General features: G+C 47.7%; 2 protein-coding genes across 2 annotated transcripts in view; both read right to left on the bottom strand.

Moving 5' to 3' along the window:
• ARHGEF25 (Rho guanine nucleotide exchange factor 25) overlaps positions 1–22,184 on the bottom strand; it is a gene marked incomplete at its 5' end in the record, with an annotated part of 308,962 nt that overhangs the window by 216,236 nt on the left and 70,542 nt on the right. The gene's annotated exons all lie outside the window — the stretch shown is intronic.
• KIF5A (kinesin family member 5A) overlaps positions 1–22,184 on the bottom strand; it is a gene marked incomplete at both ends in the record, with an annotated part of 68,571 nt that overhangs the window by 32,830 nt on the left and 13,557 nt on the right. The window contains 4 exons of the mRNA XM_083351219.1: positions 78–126; positions 675–779; positions 939–1,012; positions 1,150–1,237. Coding sequence (XP_083207345.1) covers positions 78–126; positions 675–779; positions 939–1,012; positions 1,150–1,237 — 316 coding nt within the window. The remainder of the gene's footprint in view (positions 1–77; positions 127–674; positions 780–938; positions 1,013–1,149; positions 1,238–22,184) is intronic.

Here is a 22,184-nt window from a genome sequence, read left to right as displayed (position 1 = left end):
CAGGCCATTGATTTGTTCTATCTCCTGGCTTGCTCTCCACCCCACGTGATATTTCATATCCCTTGAAGCTTGCTCACCATCTAGCAGATCACGGATTTTGTCCAGGTAGATTTCAAAGTAAGAAACCTGAGAAGAGAAGGAATAAAAAAAATGAAAAATGGGAAGAGGGGAAATTACCTCTGCTCTGGTTCTCAAGGATGCATGCCTTTCCTGCAGCAAACAACTATACAATCTCAGATATTCCAGATAGGTAAGTTGAATCTTCCAGATGGGGATTGTGAAGCTTTTAGCCTTTTTGTAACAAATACAATGGAGCAATAGGACAAAAAAAGCAACTTTCTGTCAATCTAGTAGGTCCAAACATGGTGGGGTACATTTCCCATCAGTCCTAACTACTGGTAATATATCTAGAATATTCTTAGCAGAGGTGGCATAACAGAACCTACCATTTGAAGTCACAGGATCACTGCCACCATTTAGCTGTTTTCCACTCACCTGGACATGGCGGGCATGATTTAAGGAAAACTGCACTAGTTGGTACATGAAAGCAAGTGGTGGAACACCCGCCCAATGTTCTAAGAACCTTCTGGAGTTAAGGAATGGGACAGAATGCTTCAAGCAGATAAGTCATAAGCACTCTCTATATCACTGGTCCCTCCTTGTATGTCTCTGACCTTAATGTGGAATTCCAGGTTTTCATCCATGGAATAGATGTGGTTGAAGATGTCCTGGGCAATGCGTGGGATGATGCCCATGAGCTGGGGATCATGCAGTTTGCCCTAGTGGAACAGAAGAATTGACAGTAAGTTCAACAAGCCCTCCGAAATTCTTCAGGTAAGCTTGATTCTTGAAATCTAGGATCTATTTGTAGATGCTACAATCAGGCCAGTGTTTCCTAGTTATAGACCAGCTTTAAAATATGTTAGAAACCTCCTCACCTCCATGGTGTGAGTCTTTCCAGAAGACGTCTGCCCATAGGCAAAGATGGTTCCATTGTACCCAGCCAGCACGTCTGCAAAAAAAAAAAAAAGGAAGATGAAGGACAAAAATAAACTTAGCCATTTTTAATGGATATTATTTATTCTCTTCCTGCTGCCCTACCCAAACAATCCTATTAAGTACCTGAAATTCTACCATGCCCAGACTGACCTTTGACAATTTGCATGGCACAAGCATGATACACTTGTTCCTGTGTAGTGTTGGGTGGGAAGACTCGGTCAAAGACATAAGGCTTGCCCTGCAGAGGGACACAGAAAGATAAAATAGTAGATTAGAATAACCAAATGTTTACATGAAGTATCCAGTATATTATTCTTGAAAACCATTGCCTACGGGATGTCATGGTCTAGAGGGGACAAAATAAAATCGGATTAATTCCCCCCATAATTGAATTGCTATACATCAGTAAGCATTCAAAACACAGAATACTGGAACCAGTATTATTTCATCTGAAGTCTGATACATACTTGGAGGATAGGAGAAGGGTGAGGATCCTGAACTCACAGCTGTTACTTAAAGAGCAGGTGGAGACCATGGTGGGTGGCATTGGCTTCACTTCAGTGGATGAGCCACTTATGACTTTATTTGGACCAAAGATGATGGAATCATGTCTTGATCTCATCTGGATTACAGTAATGAGCTCTAATGACCCAGACTTTGGATATGATCCAAAATGTACAACTGATTAACCCTGTCGTAATAAATAATATTTCTCTTGAGGTTATAGCACTGGCTACCTGTAAGAGCCAGTAACAACTCACAAAGCCCATTATCAGACTGCATTCCTAACAAGAAAATGACGTATTACCAGAATGGATAAATACAATAGAACAGAATTCTTTATTGGCCAAGTTGGGCACATAAGGAATTTGTCTTTGGTGCATAAGTTCTCAGTGTATATAGAAGCCAGGGCTTTTTTTTCCTCATAGAATGCTCAGAACGGAGTTCCGGCACCTTTTTTGGATGGAACCTTGTAGGGTAGGCAAGGCAGGTTGTATGACATGTGTGAGTTCCAGCACCTTTTTCTTTTACAAAAAAAAGCACTGATAAAAGCTATAAATGATAAATCATGATCATAGTCATCGTAAAAATACATTCATCATAAATCATAAGATATAACACTTAGTGATAGTCATAGGATACTAAATAAACAATCAACATAAATCATACTAGGAAACTAAATAAAACAATATAAATTGTAAGATACAAGCAACAAAGTTATAGTCATAAGTAGATAAGGAGATAGGTAATAGAAAAGATGAGAAGAATACCGTAATAGTAATACAGCCTTACTAAATAGTTTGACAGTGTTGTGGGAAATAGTTGTTTAGCAGCATGATGGCATGAGGGAAAAACCTGTCCTTGTGTCTAGTTGTTCTGGTGTGCAGTGCCCTATAGTGTATTTTTGAGGATGAAAGTTGTTCTTCAGATCCTTGGAGAACTGCCATTTCTATCACCAGCCTAAGGGCAAATGCTATTGTCACATCTTACTTTGTGGCATTTACAACAAGTTCTTAGAATAGTCTAAGTGCTGCTAGGATGGTTCACGGCTTCATATTCTGGGAAGCCCAGCCAAAGAATACTTCAGGGAACTGTCCACTGGAAGATGATGGAGCAATTAGAACAGGGAAAAAAATGTTTTGCTTTCCTCAGTAATGAAGATTTTCAGTCAAATACCTTGCTGAGTATAAATGCTTTTCATGTCTGGAGGTTAGTTTATTTATTTGTTTGTTTGTTTGTTCAATTTCAATGGCTGATCAACTCAGTCAATGACTCTAGGTGGCTTACAATTAGATAAGATAATCTTTATTGTTATTTTTTACTGTGGGCACAACAGCACACATCAAAAATGAAATTTAGTTGCCCGCTCTCAAAAAAATATTACAGTTTCTTTCCCAATCTATCAGAAAGACTGTTTACACAATCCATTTGATCCAGTCAGTGACTAACTTGACCAAAGGTAGTTACTGGCTGTTCTAGCAACCCAAAATCATACTAATGAGGTCCAAAGTTGCCTTGTTGTGGAATAGAAAATTCCTAGCCACTTTCACCTGGAAGCACCTGGTGTTCCATGAATTATTGAATTAGGAGTGTACAAGGCAAAGCTTAATGCCCTAATGATGGTTAGGAAGGCAATAATAGACTTTGTTTGGGAGCTGCAGCCAATCAGGTCATGCAATGAATTCTGTAAGGCAGAGACCCTTTTTTCAAACACTTTATGTCTCCAACTCTATTCCCTGAAAGACAGCTGTGAGGGCTTTATAATCTGCCCCAAATCTTTATTTGGGTATGGTGTCCCCAAAGCACAGTGTCGGGCCTCGGGAGCCCGACACTCGAGGGGGGGTCCCTCCACCTCCCCAGCACCCCCCACCTGCCGCCCGCTGGACCTGCCTGCCTCCCCGGCGGACTGCGAGGCTCCTGGGATCGTGCCGGACGGGATCGGCTCTGTAGCGGCCCGGGAGACTCCAGGGGCCGCGCCGCCGCTTCGGCCGTCCTCCTCCCCCGCCGCACAACAGCTGACTTTGCCTGGCGGCGTGTCGGCGGCCCGGAAGGCTCGGGAGCCCGCGCCGCCGCCCCGGTCGTCTTCTTCCGCACAGCTGACCGGCGGAGGCTCAGGCCCACTCATGGCGGCCTGGGAGGGTTCAGGACCTACGGCTGATAGCAGGACCGCCGTTTCGGGAGCCCGCAGCCCGACGCCGGCCCTCCCCCGGCTTTGGCTACCGGGACTACGTTTGGCAAGGCAGGCCGAGACACTGGACAGTTGGGCGCAGGGCTGTATGGCCTGGGAGCCGGCGGGTCCGTTGGGAGACAAGCCCCTTCCCGCCGCGGTGCCTGGGTGGCTGGGAGCCTCGGGTGTGAATGACCACGGGGGGTTTCGGAGTTGGGCATGGCAGGGAGGTGGTGAGGGGGTGGACCACGGTGACGGCAACGCACGGGAGGAGGCTTACCTGGTTGGGCGACGGGCAAAGGGACTTGTAGGGGAGGGGTGGGGAAGTTATAGGGAATGGGAGGGCGTGGGCGTGTTTGGGTGGAGTATGGGTGGGGGTTTTGGGTGTGTATATAATAGCGTTGGCTGCAGATAGCGGCCAACGCTGGCTTTGTTTCTTGTTGCGGCTGTTGCCTTGAAGAATAAAGTGCTTGCAGATCGCAGCGGAAGTCTCTTGTTCCTGTGTTCGGCACTCTGCCCTGCTTGCTGCAGGACGAGTTTTGACAGAAAGCCAGCGTTCCCCATAGCATTGCGGCCTTTCTGCCTTTCTGCTGTGTTCCGCTTTGAGTGCCATGGCAGAGGGCTTGCAAGGAGCCGCCTTGGAGACTGGTTTGGAGGAGGCCGGCGTGGCCGGGGCGGAGGCACCACCACCCGAGGAGGGGGAAGTGGAGGACACCCAGCCGGCTGTGCGGCCTAAGGTGCGGGGAGCACCACCAGCAGACCCCACGGTGGAGTCCCAGGGTGCTAGCAGCCAGACCCTGGGAGGAGAGTGGTGGCTGAGCTCGGTCCTGGGCCGCACAGGACACGAGCAAGGGCGAACGGGCCGGCCCAGTGGGGCTCCACTGGGTTGGAGGGAGCGCCGGCTGACCGATGACGACGGCGAGGAATGGAGCTACTCAACCGCCCCGGGTAGCCAGACTATGGACGTGCTACGGGATAGGTTCGGAGAGGTCGGGGCACGTGACAGCAGTACCTGGGTGGCCATGGGCCCTGAAGGAGATGCAGGCCAGTGGTCTCTTGGGGGGGCACCCAGTCAGCCAGCAACGTCTCGTTTCCGACTGGCTAGCCCGAAATTCAAGGTGCCCGGGGAGGGTGGTGTTCGGCCCTCACCCACACAAGCACAAGGGGGGCGAGAAGCGTGGCCGACACCTGTCCGGGCCTCTGGTCGTCCGGCACCCAGACCGGCGGGGGTGTCCCAGGCCCAAGCCCCTTCGTCTGTTGGGCATTGGGGCCCGGGAGTGGTATGGGGACCCCCACCGCTCACCGCAACCTACGATGGCCACCCCGACCGCCTGGGTCAGGTGATTAACCATCTGGACGGGTATGCCCAGGCCTACACATCACAGTGGGCGATGGTGGTGGCGGTCACCGCATGCCTTCAGGGAGAAGCCGCGACCTGGGCAGCGGATCTTTACAATGACCATGCCCGTGAACTCGGCGACGTTGGGCTATTCCTGGATGCCTTGCGCGTCCGGTTCGAAGATGTTTCCCGTATGCACCGTGCAGAAGCCGAGGTCTTAACCATCAGGCAGCGAGGACGGCCAGCGGAGGAATACGTGCACGAGTTCCGCAGGGTTGCGGGCAGGTTGCGCTCGTGGCCCGAGCGCTTGCTGGTACATCACTTTCGGGCCGGCCTTGATGGAGCTCTCTGGCGGGCATGTGTGGTGCGGGGGGTCCCGGCACGGCTTCAGGACTGGTTCAGGGTGGCGGTGGAGCTAGATATTGGTTTGCAGGATACCCGGGGCAGGCCTGAAGCGGGCCTTGGAGCATGGAGGGCCGCGGGAGAGCCGAAAACCGAGGGCCGGAAGCCCGGGCCGGTGGTGTCACAACCCGCCCCCCTACCGGCGCCCCATCCAACGTTTCGCTGCTTCCGTTGTGACCAACCAGGCCACCGGGCAGTGGATTGCCCGTTACCACCGCCCCGGCCAGGGCCCAACCCTCCGGTGGCACGGGTCCCAACTCCCAGGAGAACCGCAGAGCGCTCCAGAACGGTGTACCAGGTGACCGACAAGACACCCCGAACGTCAACCCCGCTGCGCCCAGAGGGGCCGGCGGATGGGCGGACCGATACATCCGACGGGTCTGAGGACCATGAGTACGAGGAGGACCCAATGGTAAGTGCTCCAGTGTGCCCCTTTGTGTTGCCTGTGACGTTGATAAGCCCACAAACAGGCGAAAGGAGGGAATGTAAAGCTTTGATCGATACAGGTAGCACGCGCTGCCTTATCAGCCTGGAAACGGCAAGGGAGGCCGGCATCCCCCTTCAGCGGCTCCCCAAACCCCTCCGGTTCCAGCAGGTGGACGGGTCTCTTCTGGGCGGGGCACCCATCACGCATGTGACGGCACCGGTGAGGATGGAGTTAGGTACACACTGGGAGACCCTACGATTTGTCGTGGTGCCGTCCATGACGGAGGCGGTCATCCTGGGACTCACATGGTTGGACAGATGGGGTCCCACGGTCTGGTGGGAGGGGGGATGCCGACACCTTCGTTTAGGGACGGGGCCCCAGCCCCCTGCAAAGCATACCTTCATGGGGCCAGAGGGGGCCGGTGGGCCTGAGAGGGCCGCGGGGGTGGGAGCTGGGCATGGGATACAGGTGCCACGGGAGTACGGCGATCTAGCAGACGTCTTCGACGAGAAAGAGTGTGATGCTCTGCCGCCCCACCGCCCCACGGACTGTGCCATAGAACTGGAGCCAGGGGCGAAACTGCCGAAACCCCGCATGTACGCAATGGCACCCCGGGAGATGCAGGAGCTTCGACAATACATAGATAAGAACCTGCGGAGGGGGTTCATCCAGCCTGCCCGGTCCAAGATGGCGGCCCCTGTCCTATTCAGGGAGAAGAAGGACGGAACCCTTAGACTGTGCGTGGATTACCGGGGGGTTAACGCGGTATGTGTGGAGCACTTGTACCCCCTCCCTCTGGTGAAGGACCTCTTGGCCCATTTGGCTACGGGCCGGGTGTTCACCAAATTAGACCTCAGGGAGGCGTACTACCGTGTCCGGATCAAAGCCGGCGACGAATGGAAGACGGCTTTCAATTGCCCGTTGGGGAGCTTTCAGTTCAGGGTAATGCCGTTTGGTCTGCAGGGAGCCCCCGCGGTCTTCATGCAATTGATTAACCAAGTCCTGCATGAACATTTGTACCGGGGGGTCCTGGTCTACCTTGATGACATCCTCATATACACGTCAACGCTGGAAGAGCATGTCGCCCTGGTTCGGTGTGTACTAACCAAACTGAGGGACGCCCAATTATATGTGAAACTCTCTAAATGTGAGTTTCACAAGTCCCGGCTGGACTATTTGGGATATCGGGTGTCTTCAAACGGGGTGGAGATGGACCCAGGGAAGGTGGAAGCCATTCAACAATGGCAGGCCCCACGAACCCGGAAACAGTTGCAGAGTTTCCTGGGTTTCGCTAATTTTTACCGCCAGTTCATCCCAAACTTTGCTTCCATCGCCTTGCCACTCACAGATCTGCTGCGGACAAAGCACTCAGCAACACCGCCGCGGCCAGGGCAAAAGCTGGCCTGGACTACTGCGTGCCAGCAGGCTTTTGAGATGCTCAAGGCACAATTTGCTAAGGAGCCCGTCCTACAACACCCGAACCCTGACCTGCCCTACATAGTGCAGGCCGATGCGAGTGACGTGGCTGTTGGAGCAGTCCTTCTGCAGCGGCATGCAACGGGGGAGCTACGGCCCTGCGCTTTTGCTTCCAAGAAACTGACCACCGCGGAGAGGGCTTGGGCTATCTGGGAGAAAGAGGCTTTCGCGGTCCGCTGGGCCTTGGGGACATGGAGACATCTGCTTGAAGGGGCTAGCCAAGAGTTCGAGGTATGGACGGATCATAAAAATCTGGAAGCCTTACAAACGCCTCGCCGACTGTCCCCCAAGCACGTGCGGTGGGCCCAGTACTTCCGGCGCTTCCGGTTCCGGCTCAAGTATGTGCCGGGAGGTAGGAACTTCCTGGCAGACGCCTTGTCCCGGATACCTCAATATGATTGCCAGAAAGAGGAGGTGGTGCAAGCACTGGTACCGCCACCCCGCCCGGTGGACGGGGCGGAGCATAAGGCCAACGCTTTAACAGACAACTTCCTGCAGGCCTGCGAGGGGGCACTGGCAACTGATGAGTGGATGCAGGCGCACCCCGATATTCTCACAATGCGAGATGGCGTAGCTTGGCACGGGGCCAGACTGTATGTGCCTGCGGCGGTACGGGATCGAGCGCTCTATCAGTGCCATGACGCCAGGCAGGCAGGCCATTACGGATTTGTAAAAACCCTACATTTGGCTCGCCGCCAGTTCTGGTGGCCAACCATGAGGCGAGACATCGAGAGCTATGTGCAGAGATGCCGCGTTTGCGCAACCACCAAGCCCTCCACCAACAAACCGGCAGGCCTTCTGCAACAGGTGGCAGACCCCATACGGCCTTGGCAGGACATTGCCATGGACTTTGTGGTCGAACTACCGGAAAGCAAGGGGTACAACGTTTTGTGGACAGTGGTAGACTTATTCTCGAAACAGGCCCATTTTATCCCCTGCAAGGGGTTGCCTTCGGCCCGTCAGTTGGCCTGGCTGTTTGTCCAACACATTTACCGTCTCCACGGGGTGCCACGACGTATCATCTCGGACCGAGGGGTGCAGTTCACGGCCCGGTTCTGGAAGGACTTTGTACGTTACATCGGAGCGACACAGGGCCTGAGCTCGGCGTACCACCCAAGCACAAATGGGGCTGCGGAACATGCAAATGCGGCAGTGGAGCGGTACCTGCGTTGCTACGTCTCATATCAGCAGTCTGAATGGGTGGATCTGCTAACCTTTGCGGAAGTAGCCTACAACAACGCGGTGCATAGCAGCACTGGGTTCTCCCCCTTTAAAGTAGTCTCAGGTTATGAATTCGTCCCCATCGCAGGTTGTGAACAGGGTGCCCCAGCATCCTGCACACCTGGGGAGTGGATGCACCAGTTGGAGGAAGTGTGGGGGATGGCAAAGAAGGCGTTAGAGCGGGCTACAGAGACATACAAAGAGCAGGCAGACAAAAAGAGACGACCATTTGCACTCCCTAAAGTAGGTGATCTTGTATACCTCTCCACGAAGTACCTGCGGCTACAGGTGCCCTGTAAGAAGTTAGGGCCCAAGTATCTCGGGCCGTTCCGGGTTATACAGGTGGTAAACCCTGTCACCGTCAGGCTGCGGCTACCCCCCCTCCTTGGGAAGATACACCCCGCCTTCCACAGTAGCCTGCTGAAGCCTGCTACAACTGCCTCTGTGGCAGTGGGGGAGGGCGGCCCAGGGCCTATACACGGCGACCACTATGAGGTACAGGAGATCCTGGACTCCCGAAAATGGAGGGGACGAGTGCAATACTTGGTGCTCTGGAAGGGATACCCCATGGAGGAGGCCACCTGGGTGCGGGATGGGGATGTGTGCGCACCACGCCTTCTCCGCGCATTCCACCGAAAACATCCAGGGAAGCCAAGAGGGACCCAGGGGGAGACTGCAGGTCACATAACGGAGCACTCACCTCTCTCTTCTTGCATTCCAGGTGGGCCCCTGGTAGAGGGGGCAGCATGTCGGGCCTCGGGAGCCCGACACTCGAGGGGGGGTCCCTCCACCTCCCCAGCACCCCCCGCCTGCTGCCCGCTGGACCTGCCTGCCTCCCCGGCGGACTGCGAGGCTCCTGGGATCGTGCCGGACGGGATCGGCTCTGTAGCGGCCCGGGAGACTCCAGGGGCCGCGCCGCCGCTTCGACCGTCCTCCTCCACCGCCGCACAACAGCTGATTTCGTCTGGCAGCGCATCGGCGGCCCGGAAGGTTCAGGAGGCCGCGCCGCCGCTTCGGCCGTCCTCCTCCCCCGCCGCACAACAGCTGACTTTGCTTGGCGGCGCGTCGGCGGCCCAGAAGCCTCGGGAGGCCGCGCCGCCGCCCCGGTCGTCTTCTTCCGCACAGCTGACCGGCGGAGGCTCGGGCCCACTCACGGCGGCCTGGGAGGGTTCAGGACCTACGGCTGATAGCAGGACCGCCGTTTCGGGAGCCCGCAGCCCGACGCCGGCCCTCCCCCGGCTTTGGCTACCGGGACTACGTTTGGCAAGGCAGGCCGAGACACTGGACAGTTGGGCGCAGGGCTGTATGGCCTGGGAGCCGGCGGGTCCGTTGGGAGACAAGCCCCTTCCCGCCGCGGTGCCTGGGTGGCTGGGAGCCTCGGGTGTGAATGACCACGGGGGGTTTCGGAGTTGGGCACGGCAGGGAGGTGGTGAGGGGGTGGAGCATGGTGACGGCAACGCACGGGAGGAGGCTTACCTGGTTGGGCGACGGGCAAAGGGACTTGTAGGGGAGGGGTGGGGAAGTTATAGGGAATGGGAGGGCGTGGGCGTGTTTGGGTGGAGTATGGGTGGGGGTTTTGGGTGTGTATATAATAGCGTTGGCTGCAGATAGCGGCCAACGCTGGCTTTGTTTCTTGTTGCGGCTGTTGCCTTGAAGAATAAAGTGCTTGCAGATCGCAGCGGAAGTCTCTCGTTCCTGTGTTCGGCACTCTGCCCTGCTTGCTGCAGGACGAGTTTTGACACACAGCTGACTGGGTGTTTTAATTAAAAAAAAGCCTGTGTTAAAACTAAACCATTCTTGTCCCATTACTGACCAAGTTATGGTGTTCCCACAACACATTTACCTTACTATTAGGGTTCTGTTTTTGGCAAGTCAAAAGACTTGAGAGCTTGGGCTAGAATCAGGGGTAGGCAACCTTGGCTCTTTTATGACTTGTGGACTTCTGGCTCAGGAATTCTGGGAGCTGAAGTCCAGAAGTCATAAAAGAGCCAACGTTGCCTACCCCTGGGCTAGATCATAGGACACATACAGTATACAGGAGATAATGAGTTCTGGGGTAGACTGTGAATAAGGAGCTGTCCAAATGCTGATTCATTTAAATGTAGGTTAGTGACTTTTCGCTGCATCTCTATCAGCTACAACTATACTATCAAAAAGCAGCAATCAAGACAACAGGCATAATGTTGGTCCTGAAGTTAGACAGAGTGCAGTAGAGTTCCTGCCTTATGTAAATTTAAGCAGAGCAATCACATAAGAAGTGACATAAGACTCACATAGCACACTTAACTTGTAACTGAATCAAAGAATACAATAAAATATAAACCAGCCAAATAGGCTGGCTTTACACAACATGATAAGCACATATACAAAAGCTAAACAAGATTAAACCCAACCAATTTAGCATGCTACACCAATGCATCTGCTTTTCTTTTTCTGGTTTGTTGAAGTGTGTATTATGTGAATGCCAGTGAGGACTATTCAGACCCATTCAACCTACCGACTTGAGACAATAAATACCTGGGGAATTTCTCAAAAATAGGAGTGCCTGACCTGAAAGTCAATTAGACAGACAAAAAATTATGAGGAAGCTGAACAGCACTGAAAAATATATTCAGTGGTTCAGCTTCAGCTTATTGGACTGGTTTATAGGGCCCATGGGTATACAAACAGCTACTTGTTTTATGTTCAGGCAAATGTTTTTCCATCTGCAAATGTTATAGTGCCCACGTTTATCATCTGAAAGGCATGTCCAGGACACAAAGCATGTTCTAGCCTGCCATTACTCAATCCATAGTAAGCTGAATACACAGTGGCCTCTACATATTCAGCATAATAGCTTATGCAGTTAATCTGCACCTGCTTCCTAACTTCATCACATTCACATATAGTGAATTACATCCTGCTGCCCTATTTCTGAGGAAAGCACTTCTTAAATAAATCTGATAAAGGTTGGGGAGGGGAATATTAGATGAATGGAACATGATGAACAGAACATGTTGCTCTTGTGATATTTCCTCTAATGTACCATTCTATCATCCTGCAGCAGTCCAAGATTCCAGCCTGAAAAATCAAGGCTCCAGGTAACATAAAGGAAGGATGCCTAATCAGTGGGCATATTTGTAATACTGAGAATCTATCATGGGCATATTTACAATGTGAATGCCATGATGGGCATGGTTAATCACAGATCATTCATTTGCCAGAAGTATGAGCTTCTAACTTTCCCTCTAATCTCTCAGGATATTTCATACCACCTAAATTCAATCTTTTAAACAATCTGATGCACCAGGAACCCTGGACAGTCCAATGGAAGGTTGCTGGTATTCCAGGCACCATGCTGGACAGCTATAGGGACAGAACCAGAGGCAAACCCAGGTTAAAATCACCCTACATCTCACTACCAAATCTGCATTATGCTACTTACAGAGAGTAGATATTTTATTTCAATTTCATTATAAGTATCCCTGCTTACAAAATGTGTAGCTGAAATTCTTCTCAACCTAGTTCAGCATGCAATTAATTGTGTACAACATTCATTTGAACAGGGTGCAGTATACCTTATCCCATACCGCAGGGTTGTCAAACTGCCGGTCCACGGGCCGGATGGATCATGCCAAAATCACGCCCACCCCATTGCCGGTAATGGAAAAAAGTCGCAATAGCAACATGTCACGTGACGTTGTAAGTTTGACACCCCTGCTATACAGTAATGTGACCTACAGTATGCTTTGTGCCATTAATTGCTAGTGATGACTGCTATTGAAAATGGCTGTAGGCTGCTCTACTGTTTTTAAGAAGATTCTAGCTGAATAGATTCCTTCATTTACCATTGATATTTATTATAACAAAATTATATTTTGTTATTTATTGTAACAAAACTACAATAAATTTTGTAAAATTACAATACATTTATCATAACAAAAACATCTGCAAGTACCGATGCTTGGTCCAATTTACAGCACCAGTCACCGCTAACTGTTTTAGAGCCTTATAATGTAGGTAACAAAGATATATTGTCTCTCCTGACTTAATAATTATAGTTAATTCCCCCAAATTGGAAAATACCAATTTGGTGAAGGTTACATTAGATTTTTTTTTCATACATCCTTCAGTGACAAATTTTACTATGGAAAATTTGTTCCATGGTTTGGTTTATTCCCTTACCAAAATGCTGCATTTAATACTCAAGCTGTATACAAAATTGTTTGAAGAAAGATGAGTAAGTTAATTCTTACCCGGTCAGAAATACGGTATACAGCCTCAGTCCATCCCAGACTGTTACTGTACCAAAACAAAGAACAGATGGAAACTGTTTTTTCTGTCCAAAACAGATCATATTGAGCCCTTTACAAAGAGTGGTTTGGGAAGAAAACAGGATGTTTATGATCATAAATAGAAATACTAAATGATACACAGCAGTTGCCGAAATCATTCGGTATGTATTCTTAGCTATTCTATAATAAATTACTCATTAGAGATTCATGGATTCTTATATGCATGCTTAATTAGCTTCAGCCCAGCTTGCCCAAAAGACAGAGTGATAGCTTCCAGTTATGGCTTCCCAATATCGACTTTTTGACTTTTCTTGGGAAAATCATTAGCATGATTACAGTATACTTGCTTTGCTTAATTTGCTAATCGTACAATATAAAGTCAACATTACCAAAGTGGAGTAATGTCCCAGTCACCTCAAAGTTTAAATGATGGAATGATACGTTGAAATGACCTGGGGGGTGGGGGTGGGATGGAGAGAGATGCTACATATGGAATGATCAGATAAGAAAGGGCACAGCCCACAGCTGCATAATGGGCAGAAAAAGAGATTCAGAAAAGAATCTCCCTAATTGCTAAGGCTGTAAAAGAGATAGCAGGAGATTAGTACTATCAAATTTGCAAGATTCTTTTAACGTAATCATAGAATAAAGTAGAGTTATCTTATCTAATCATGTTTCCTGTCTTGTCTACCTGGGGAGGCTGACAGGAAAATGGGAGAATCAGAAAAGGTACCAATTGAGGGAATTACCTCATCTGTTCTGCAATGATTTTGGCACTTTGTTTATATTTTTAGCAATAACTGAGCCATGGAAAAGCACTTAGGTAACTGAGAACGACCAATTTCAAAACTACCCCAGTGCTCATTCAGCATGTTGAGTCTTGTGTCAATCTAAACATGAACATTGGTTCTGGGGCGCAGTTGGGCTTGCTGCTGGTGTACATTTCGCCTAGTCGCGCAGCGGCAGCCCTGCCCGAGCTGCTCGATATCCTCTCGGGGTTGGTGGTTGAGTTTCCCAAACTTATAGTTTTGGGAGACTTCAATCTACCATCCCTGGGAGGTTCATCTGAGCTAGCTCGGGAGTTCATGGCTTCCATGACGGCCATGGACCTGACGCAAGTAATTTCTGAACCAACTCATGAGGGAGGCCACACCCTTGACCTGATTTTTTTATCTAGACGGTGGTTGGATGATCTTGGTGGGGGCTCTCCATTTATTATGCCCCTGTCATGGACCGATCATCATCTCTTGCGGCTGGTCTTCCGCTTTGCCACCCCCCGCCGTGGGGATACGGAGCCAATTAGATGGTACCGCCCCAGACGCCTAATGGATCCTGATAGATTCCAAGCGGCGCTGGGGTCCCCACCTGCCTCCATTGCTCACAGCTCGGCGGATGCCTTAGTGGAAGCCTGGGGAAGGGCAGCCACTGAGGCACTTGACCAGGTTGTACCCTTGCGGCCCCTGACCCGGCGCAGATCCCAGCGAGCTCCATGGTTCTCCTCGGAGCTCCGGGAGATGAAGCGTCGGAAACGGGGCCTAGAGAGCCGTTGGAGGTCTAGCCGATCCGAACCCGACCGGTTGCGGTTAAGAACCTATATTAGGTCTTATCTCGCAGCGATGAGGGTGGCGAGGTGTAATTACTTCTCCACCCTCATCGCGTCCGCAGATAATCGCCCGGCCGCCCTGTTTAGGGTGACTCGCTCACTTCTTAATCAGGAGGTGAGGGAGGATCCCTTGCAGGGTCGTGCCGAGGAATTTAGTCAACATCTGTCGGATAAAATCGCTCGGATTCGGACCGGTTTGGACTCCAACTGGGCAGAGTCAGGCGATCAGGACACGGGCGGTCTTGTCAATGTTACCTGGGAAGAGTTTGATTCTGTGACCCCTGATGAAGTGGACAGGATTATGGGGAGGCTGAGCTCCTCCACATGTTTGTTGGACCCGTGCCCTTCCTGGCTGGTTTATGCAGCCAGGGAGAGGACACGAGGCTGGCTCCAGGCGGTTATATCTGCTTCTTTGAGTGAGGGTTATTTCCCCACCGTCTTGAAGGAGGCGGTAGTGAGACCTCTCCTCAAGAAGCCTGCCTTGGACCCAGCTGTATTGAACAACTTTCGTCCAGTCTCCAACCTTCGCTTTCTTGCGAAGGTTGTTGAGAGTGTGGTGGCGCATCAGCTCCCTCTGGTCCTGGATGAAGCGGATTTTCTGGACCCCTACCAATCGGGTTTCAGGCCCGGGTACAGCACGGAGACGGCATTGGTCGCTCTGGTGAATGATCTCTGGAGGGCGCGGGACAGGGGATATTCCTCTGTCCTAGTCCTATTAGACCTCTCGGCGGCTTTCGATACCATCGACCATGGTATCTTGCTGCGGCGTCTCAGGGGATTGGGAGTGGGAGGCACAGTTCTTCAGTGGTTCTCCTCCTATCTTCTGGGACGCTCGCAGTCGGTGTTGGCAGGGGGGCAGAGATCGGCCCCTAGGTCTCTCGTTTGTGGAGTTCCTCAGGGGTCGGTTCTCTCGCCTCTCCTGTTCAACATCTACATGAAACCGCTGGGTGAGATCATTCGTGGTTTTGGAGTTGGGTATCATCAATATGCTGATGATACCCAACTTTTCTTTTCGACCCCAAACCACCCCAGTGATGCCCTCGCTGTGATGTCCCGTTGCCTGGAGGCGGTTCGGGTCTGGATGGGGAGGAACAGACTTCAACTCAACCCTGACAAGACTGAGTGGCTGTGCATTCCGGCATCCCAGGACATTCAAAATGTTCCATCTCTTTCTATGGGGGGTGAGCTCTTACCCCCCGTGGATAGGGCTTGCAACTTGGGAGTCCTCCTAGATTCACGGCTTACCCTGGAAGACCATATAGTGGCCGTGACTAGGGGCGCTTTTGCCCAGGTTCGCCTGGTGCGCCAGTTGCGGCCCTATCTGGACCGGGATGCCCTGTGCACGGTCACTCATGCGCTCGTGACCTCTCGCCTTGACTACTGTAATGCTCTCTACATGGGGCTTCCCTTGAAGACCACTCGGAGGCTCCAACTTGTACAGAATGCGGCCACGAGAGTTGTCTTGGGAGTTTCCCGGTACTCCCATGTTACACCTTTGCTCCGCGAGCTGCATTGGTTGCCAGTTGTCTTCCGGGTGAGGTTCAAGGTTTTGGTTATGATCTTTAAGTCCTTACATGGCATGGGTCCGGGTTACCTCAGGGACCACCTGCTGCCGGCGTCAACTCCCCTCCGCCCTGTGCGTTCCCACAGAGAGGGCCTCCTCAGGGTGCCTCCGGTAAGGGAATGCCGACTGGTGGCCCCCAGGGGGAGGGCCTTCTCTGTGGGCGCTCCGGCACTATGGAATCAACTGCCGGTGGAGCTCCGGATGACATCAGACCTCCGAACCTTCCGTCGCGGCCTGAAGACCCACTTATTCGAACTAGCTGGTCTGGCCTGATGGGGGAATATGGGCTTTTAAAATTGTTGTTTTTATTATTGTATTATTGTTTTTTATTTGGGCATTGGTTTAATCTTATTTTAACTTTTGTATCATAATTTATATATGCCCTGTGAACCGCCCTGAGTCCCTAGGGAGAAGGGCGGTATACAAATTAAATAAAACTGAAACTGAAACTGAAACACAGAGAAAGAGAGAGATACATACATATGGCATGAGCTTTCATGGGCTAGACTCCACTTGATCAGGTGCAGCTGCTGAAGTGAGTTTAAGAAAGCAGAAGTCATCATATTCGTGATAGCTCCCTAAAGTGCCTTGAGGATGTTATTTTTCCCCACAACAGACATAACGTAACTAGTCCTCTGAAATTTGACTTTTAGCTAATCACAGCTACGTCAGACCCAATTATATTGAGACACCTAAAATCTACCATATTGCTTATCTTCACAGCTTCTCCTGGTCCTGCTAGATGAGATAACCAGGTTCTGTAATAAAAAGACCAAGGTCAATGAGACTGCAGCTGCTGTACTAGGTAAAAGCAGATGCGATGCCTTTTTTTGGACCTACCCAGGGGAAGGAGGCAGATGGCTCTCCTATCAGCCATTGCTCTACTGTCTCTTGAGTGTGACAGTTTTGGGGTTCAGCAGGAAAGTTAAAAAGGTCAAATCATGAAAGGGTTTCAGCTAAGCAACTTTGAAAAAAAGTCAACTCCGATATCAATTCAAACAGTCAGCGGGATATACCTTTAGGCCTTGACCACCATTTAGTTAAAGAAATGAGCAATGTGCTTACTTCTACTGCTGGTTAAGCAGAACTGCAATGAAAAAAACAACACAGCGATATTTATATATAATAAAATAAGCATAAATCTGGTTTTCTTTAAAGGTAAGTATTTGGTAGGCATTTTTTTAATTAAGAGATTTTTATCTCAGTGTTTAGATATTTCATCACAGTTGTTGTAGAAACACACACAAACACACACAGACAGAGGTTTTAGAATCCATAAGTAAAGCTCAAACAGCATAGAAATTAACCCACAAGACTGAAGAATTTAAAAAATGGCAGCTTTAGAGCCCTAACCGTACCTATATTCTTTGATGAACCATGCAGATGGATTCCTATAAAATGAGGTGGTGGTGAGGGAAGAAAAGTCATTGTGCTTTACAAAAGAATAGCCACTTGCATTGACAAAATGAACTGGGAATACCATAGCACTGCACACCATGCAGTAAAATGGGAGAATAACCACATCAAGCTGAACTACCTGTTTGTTAATCAGGAGCTTTGTTAGCCCTGTGCAAAGTTCCCTTAGCCCAAGTTAGACATGAGGCATTCTCTGAGGGAACGGCCAAGTGAGAGTCGTAGCTTCTTTGCTTTTGGCACCTTCAGATCATTTGTCTGTTGCCCACTTCCTCCTGGCTAAAGGCCTTCGCACTCTTCTGGATGCATAAACAGGCCTGCTAACCCAATTTCAAAAACATCAGTAATATAAATAACTAAATAAAACAGCTGCTGAAAGTCTACTATAACAATAATTCTATCAAGATTATGACTGAATGAAAATACCTGAGGGAACAAAAAGCATTTAGCTTGGCATCAGAAACATTAACAACTACGGTACCTCATGAACTTCCCCAGGGAGAAAATGCCACAGCCTAACTATAATTGGTAGAGGACCGATGCTGTGTCTTCTCAGCTAACAAAAGTGATGAACTTACCAGCTGGACCGACTGGTGTAGATGCAAGTAAACCTTTAGGTATACCACTTCTAAACTAGCTAGGATTTTAAAATCCAGTACTGGCACATAATATTGATATAAGTCTAGAGACTGTCTGGAAATCACAGCAACTGTTTGAAGCGCAGATGAAGTAAATTTCAGTTCCAATCACTTGGTCTTTTAGTAGCTATATTTTGGATTTATTACCAAGCTTTTCAAAAGAAGCCCAGATTGAACATTTTATGATGATCTATCACAGATGACATGGGGGTTTAAAGGAAACATGTTACCTGCCAAGAGGCTATCTAAGAACTTTATTGTCTCATTTACAAGAGAACATAAATTTATGAGTCCTCCCAGATACTATATTTCTTCACTCTTCAGCAGAGCCATCTAGTGACTGAAATAAACAATGACACTATCTGGACAGTGTTCACCAAAGGTTTTGCATGGATGGTAGAGTATAACAAAGAAATTAAACACAAATAGCACAATACAAAATTCACAATAAATAAATTAATGAAAATGTCCAGTTATAAAGTTCTTTCATCAATTTGGGCACAGAATGGTATTAGGTTGATTTTTTATTCATTCTTTTACATGAAATAGCATATTATACTGAACTGGTTTTATATTTGGAAAAATGCTTCTATGCATATTTGATTTTACAAGCTACATGAAGTAATAATTTGGTATTTAACTGGCATCAAATATTAGCATAAACATTAATTGCCATATATTAAGAATACGCTCGATTACTTTTATTTTGGGGCTTGTAAATTTATGGAAGGGACGCAGTAGCTCAGTGGGTTAGGACGCTGAGCTTGTCGATCAGATGGTCAGCAGTTTGGCGGGTCGAATCCTGAGTGCTGGGTTAACAGAGCCTGTTACTTGTCCCAGCTTCTGCCAACCTAGCAGTTCGAAAGCATGTAAAAATGCAAGTAGAAAAATAGGGACCACTACGGTGGGAAGGTAACAGCGTTCCGTGCGCCTTTGGTGTCTGGTCATGCCGGCCACATGATCACGGAGACATTCTTGGACAAGCGCTGGCTCTTCGGCTTTGAAACGGAGATGAGCACCGGCCCCTAGAATTGGAAACGACTAGCACGCATGTGCGGGGGAACCTTTACCTTTTACTAAATTTATGAAATATTGCTACCCTCAATTTGGCATATATAATAGATATAACAGGGAAACCTTCTGAGGCATATGGTTAGATTAAGACACTGAAAGCAAGACATATAAATTTTCTGCAAAGCTATAATTGTACATGAATTTAAACAAATTGTTCATTTAAATTTAGTGTACATATTAGGAATAATACAAGAAAATCCACTCTACTTAAGAAAAAAGAAAATTCTCCCCAATTTGCCTTTAAATATTATGGCTAGGTTCCTTGAGAATTATGATCATATGGATATCATTTATGGTGACCAATCTTTTTGAAGGTAGTGGGATCCTCTCAAGCTTACAAGCGTTATGAGATTGACGAGAAAAATACACCTTCAAGAATTCTAGGGAAGTACAAGAAGCAGAAAACTGAAAATATTGCAACTTATGAACTCCAAGATAATAGCTACTTGGTACTTCTATGGTTGAACAGGATCCTGGTCCATTTTCATTTACAACCACAATCCTTAGCTGGATCTGCTAAGGTTATAATCAATTTCTTTTGTATGTGTTTCTTCTATCAGTGATAGATGCATCCACCAAAATCCCATAATCTGCTTTGGGAGAGTCAAGGCAACTGTTGCTGAGTACTCAGCCATTTTAGGATGCTGGAAGTGGAAAAGGAGGACAACACAGGGCATGTGGATAATTGTGTTTTGCAACTTCAGGAAATTAAAAGAAAAACGGAGAGAATGATAAAGACACAAAACATAAGAGAAAAGATATGAAATAGGGAAGAATTTTCCATTCACAAGCAGCAAGTGGAATGGCAGTCACAGATTCAGCAGCAACCTCTTATTTTTAAAATGAAAAATACTAGATATCATGGCTACAGATACCACAGATGCATTTAAAATCAAGGGAGGTTAATTACAGCTAGATCTAGACCAGGGGTAGGCAACCTTGGCTCTTTTATGACTCGTGGACTTCAACTCCCAGAACTGAAGTTGAAGTCCATGAATCATAAAAGAGCCAAGGTTGCCTACTCCTGATCTCTAGACCATTTGTTTAATAACTGTTCAAAGTTACAACGGCACTGAAAAAAGTGGCTTACGACCAGTTCTCACACTTATGACTCTTGAAGCATCCCCACAGTCACATTATCCTTCAGTCCTTCAGGAGAAGGGCGGTATATAAATCAAATAAATAAATAAATAATAAATAAATAAATTATCAAACTTGGTAACCGGCATGTATTTACAATGACTGCAGTGTCCCAGGATCCTGAGATGGTCATTTGTAATCTTCCTAAGGAGCTTCTAACAAGCAAAGTCAATGGGGGGGAAACAGATTTATTTAATAACTGCGTGGTTCACTTATCAACTGTAGTGATTAGCTTAACAAACATGGCCAAAAAAAGTCATAAAGTGGGATGTAACTCACTTAACAATTGTCTTGCTTAGCAACAGAAATTTTAGGGCCAATTGTGGTCGTATGTTGAGGACCACCCGTTCTCTGAGCGAAACTATCCTAATCTTGTACTTTTGAAATAAAGAAAGAGCCTATTCAAAATTAATTTCTTGGTTGAAACCCTCTTTAACTATTACTGTTATCTTGCTTCTTCCCACTGGTGGGCCTTGTTTACTTAATTATTGGTGTTAAGTACTTGTAGAAACCAAACTGCTTTGTCAAAGCAAATAAATTCTACATTCATAACAATTTGATGGTGGAAAAAATGTTGATGTAAAAGAATTAGATATGTAACTCTTAAAATTAGATCATTATGTTGGATGTTCTGTTTCAAAAGTGACCGCTATGTGCTTCTGAGTGTGTAAACTTGGTTCTTATACTTCTGAGTGGAAGATTTGTAAATATTTGTTTGCTTCTTCTTTGCAAACTAATGCTACAATATCTGATATCCCAAAGCACCCAATTTGAAAAATATATTTAGCTATTATGGCTGAATACTTTATCATCTTAAGGCCATTTAAACAGCAGAGGTCATCACGTCTTCCTATCATAAATTCCCTAAAGAATTATCTGCCGGATGAAGAAATAGTACAGTATAGTCAATATGCTCATTTCTCCTAAGCCAGTTTAATTTGCACATTCCATCCTCAGTGTAATACATGAGTAATGACAGAATCTAATTTACCATTAATAGAAATTATGAAGTCAAAAACAGCAAGAAACAATCACAAACATAACCTTGAAATCATATACTGTATGAGATTCTGATGCATGTGAGAGCTATAGGCACCCCTTGTGGTTACTGCACAAAATGCTGCTTACAATTTTTTTAAAGATATTTTGCACAATGAGGGCTAGAAACATGGGTGAGGCAGTCAGAAACTGATGAAATAAGGAGCACCAGCTATCCAAATCCAAGGTTATGTCTTCTAAGCTAGAAAAGATTTAAGTTACTGTTTAAGTAACTATTTTTATATATATTATTATTTCCCAGGCTCAATCCATTTGTATTCTTGGTTTAGGGCTGATTCCCTCAAACATTAATTTCTCTATGAAATTTCTCTATGACTTCAATTGTATTGAAATAACGTAAGAGTTACAGTTATATAAGGCAAGTTGGGCAGAAATTAAGACAACTTGGATAAAGTTTTGAGAACATTTGACTAAAATGTAAAGAAGGAAACAAAAGGAAAAAGAGACAGCTAAAGTATATAAAAGAAAAGAAAAAAATGCAAGAGACACATTTGTGGCTCTTGAAAAAATAAGCACAAGAATGGAATTTAAACAAGAATGGAATTCTACACTAAACTGGCACAACCTATAGCTATATTATTAGTTCATACAATCTTCCTGTTAAATAAAGTTTTAGTCCTTTACTAGGCAATTTGTTACCTGATTGGCTTATCATTTCAAAGATATTTCATTATCAGATTCCTCAGTGTCTTCAACAAAGACAGACATTCTAATTCAGGGCTTTTCAACCTTTTCACCCATTGTACCACTTTTAGGATATGGCAACATCCGAGTACCATCAGTCGCCTAGCAAGATGTCAAAAACTTGATGACCAAAAAAAAAAAAGGAAAAAAGTGATGAAGTACAGGTAGTCCTCGACTTACAACAGTTCACTTAGTGACTGTTC

This window comes from Vipera ursinii, assembly GCF_947247035.1.
Source record: "Vipera ursinii genome assembly, chromosome: 2".
Classification (NCBI taxonomy): domain Eukaryota; kingdom Metazoa; phylum Chordata; class Lepidosauria; order Squamata; family Viperidae; genus Vipera; species Vipera ursinii.
Note: the sequence above shows the minus strand (reverse complement) of the source record. Positions and strands in the feature narration are given on the sequence as shown.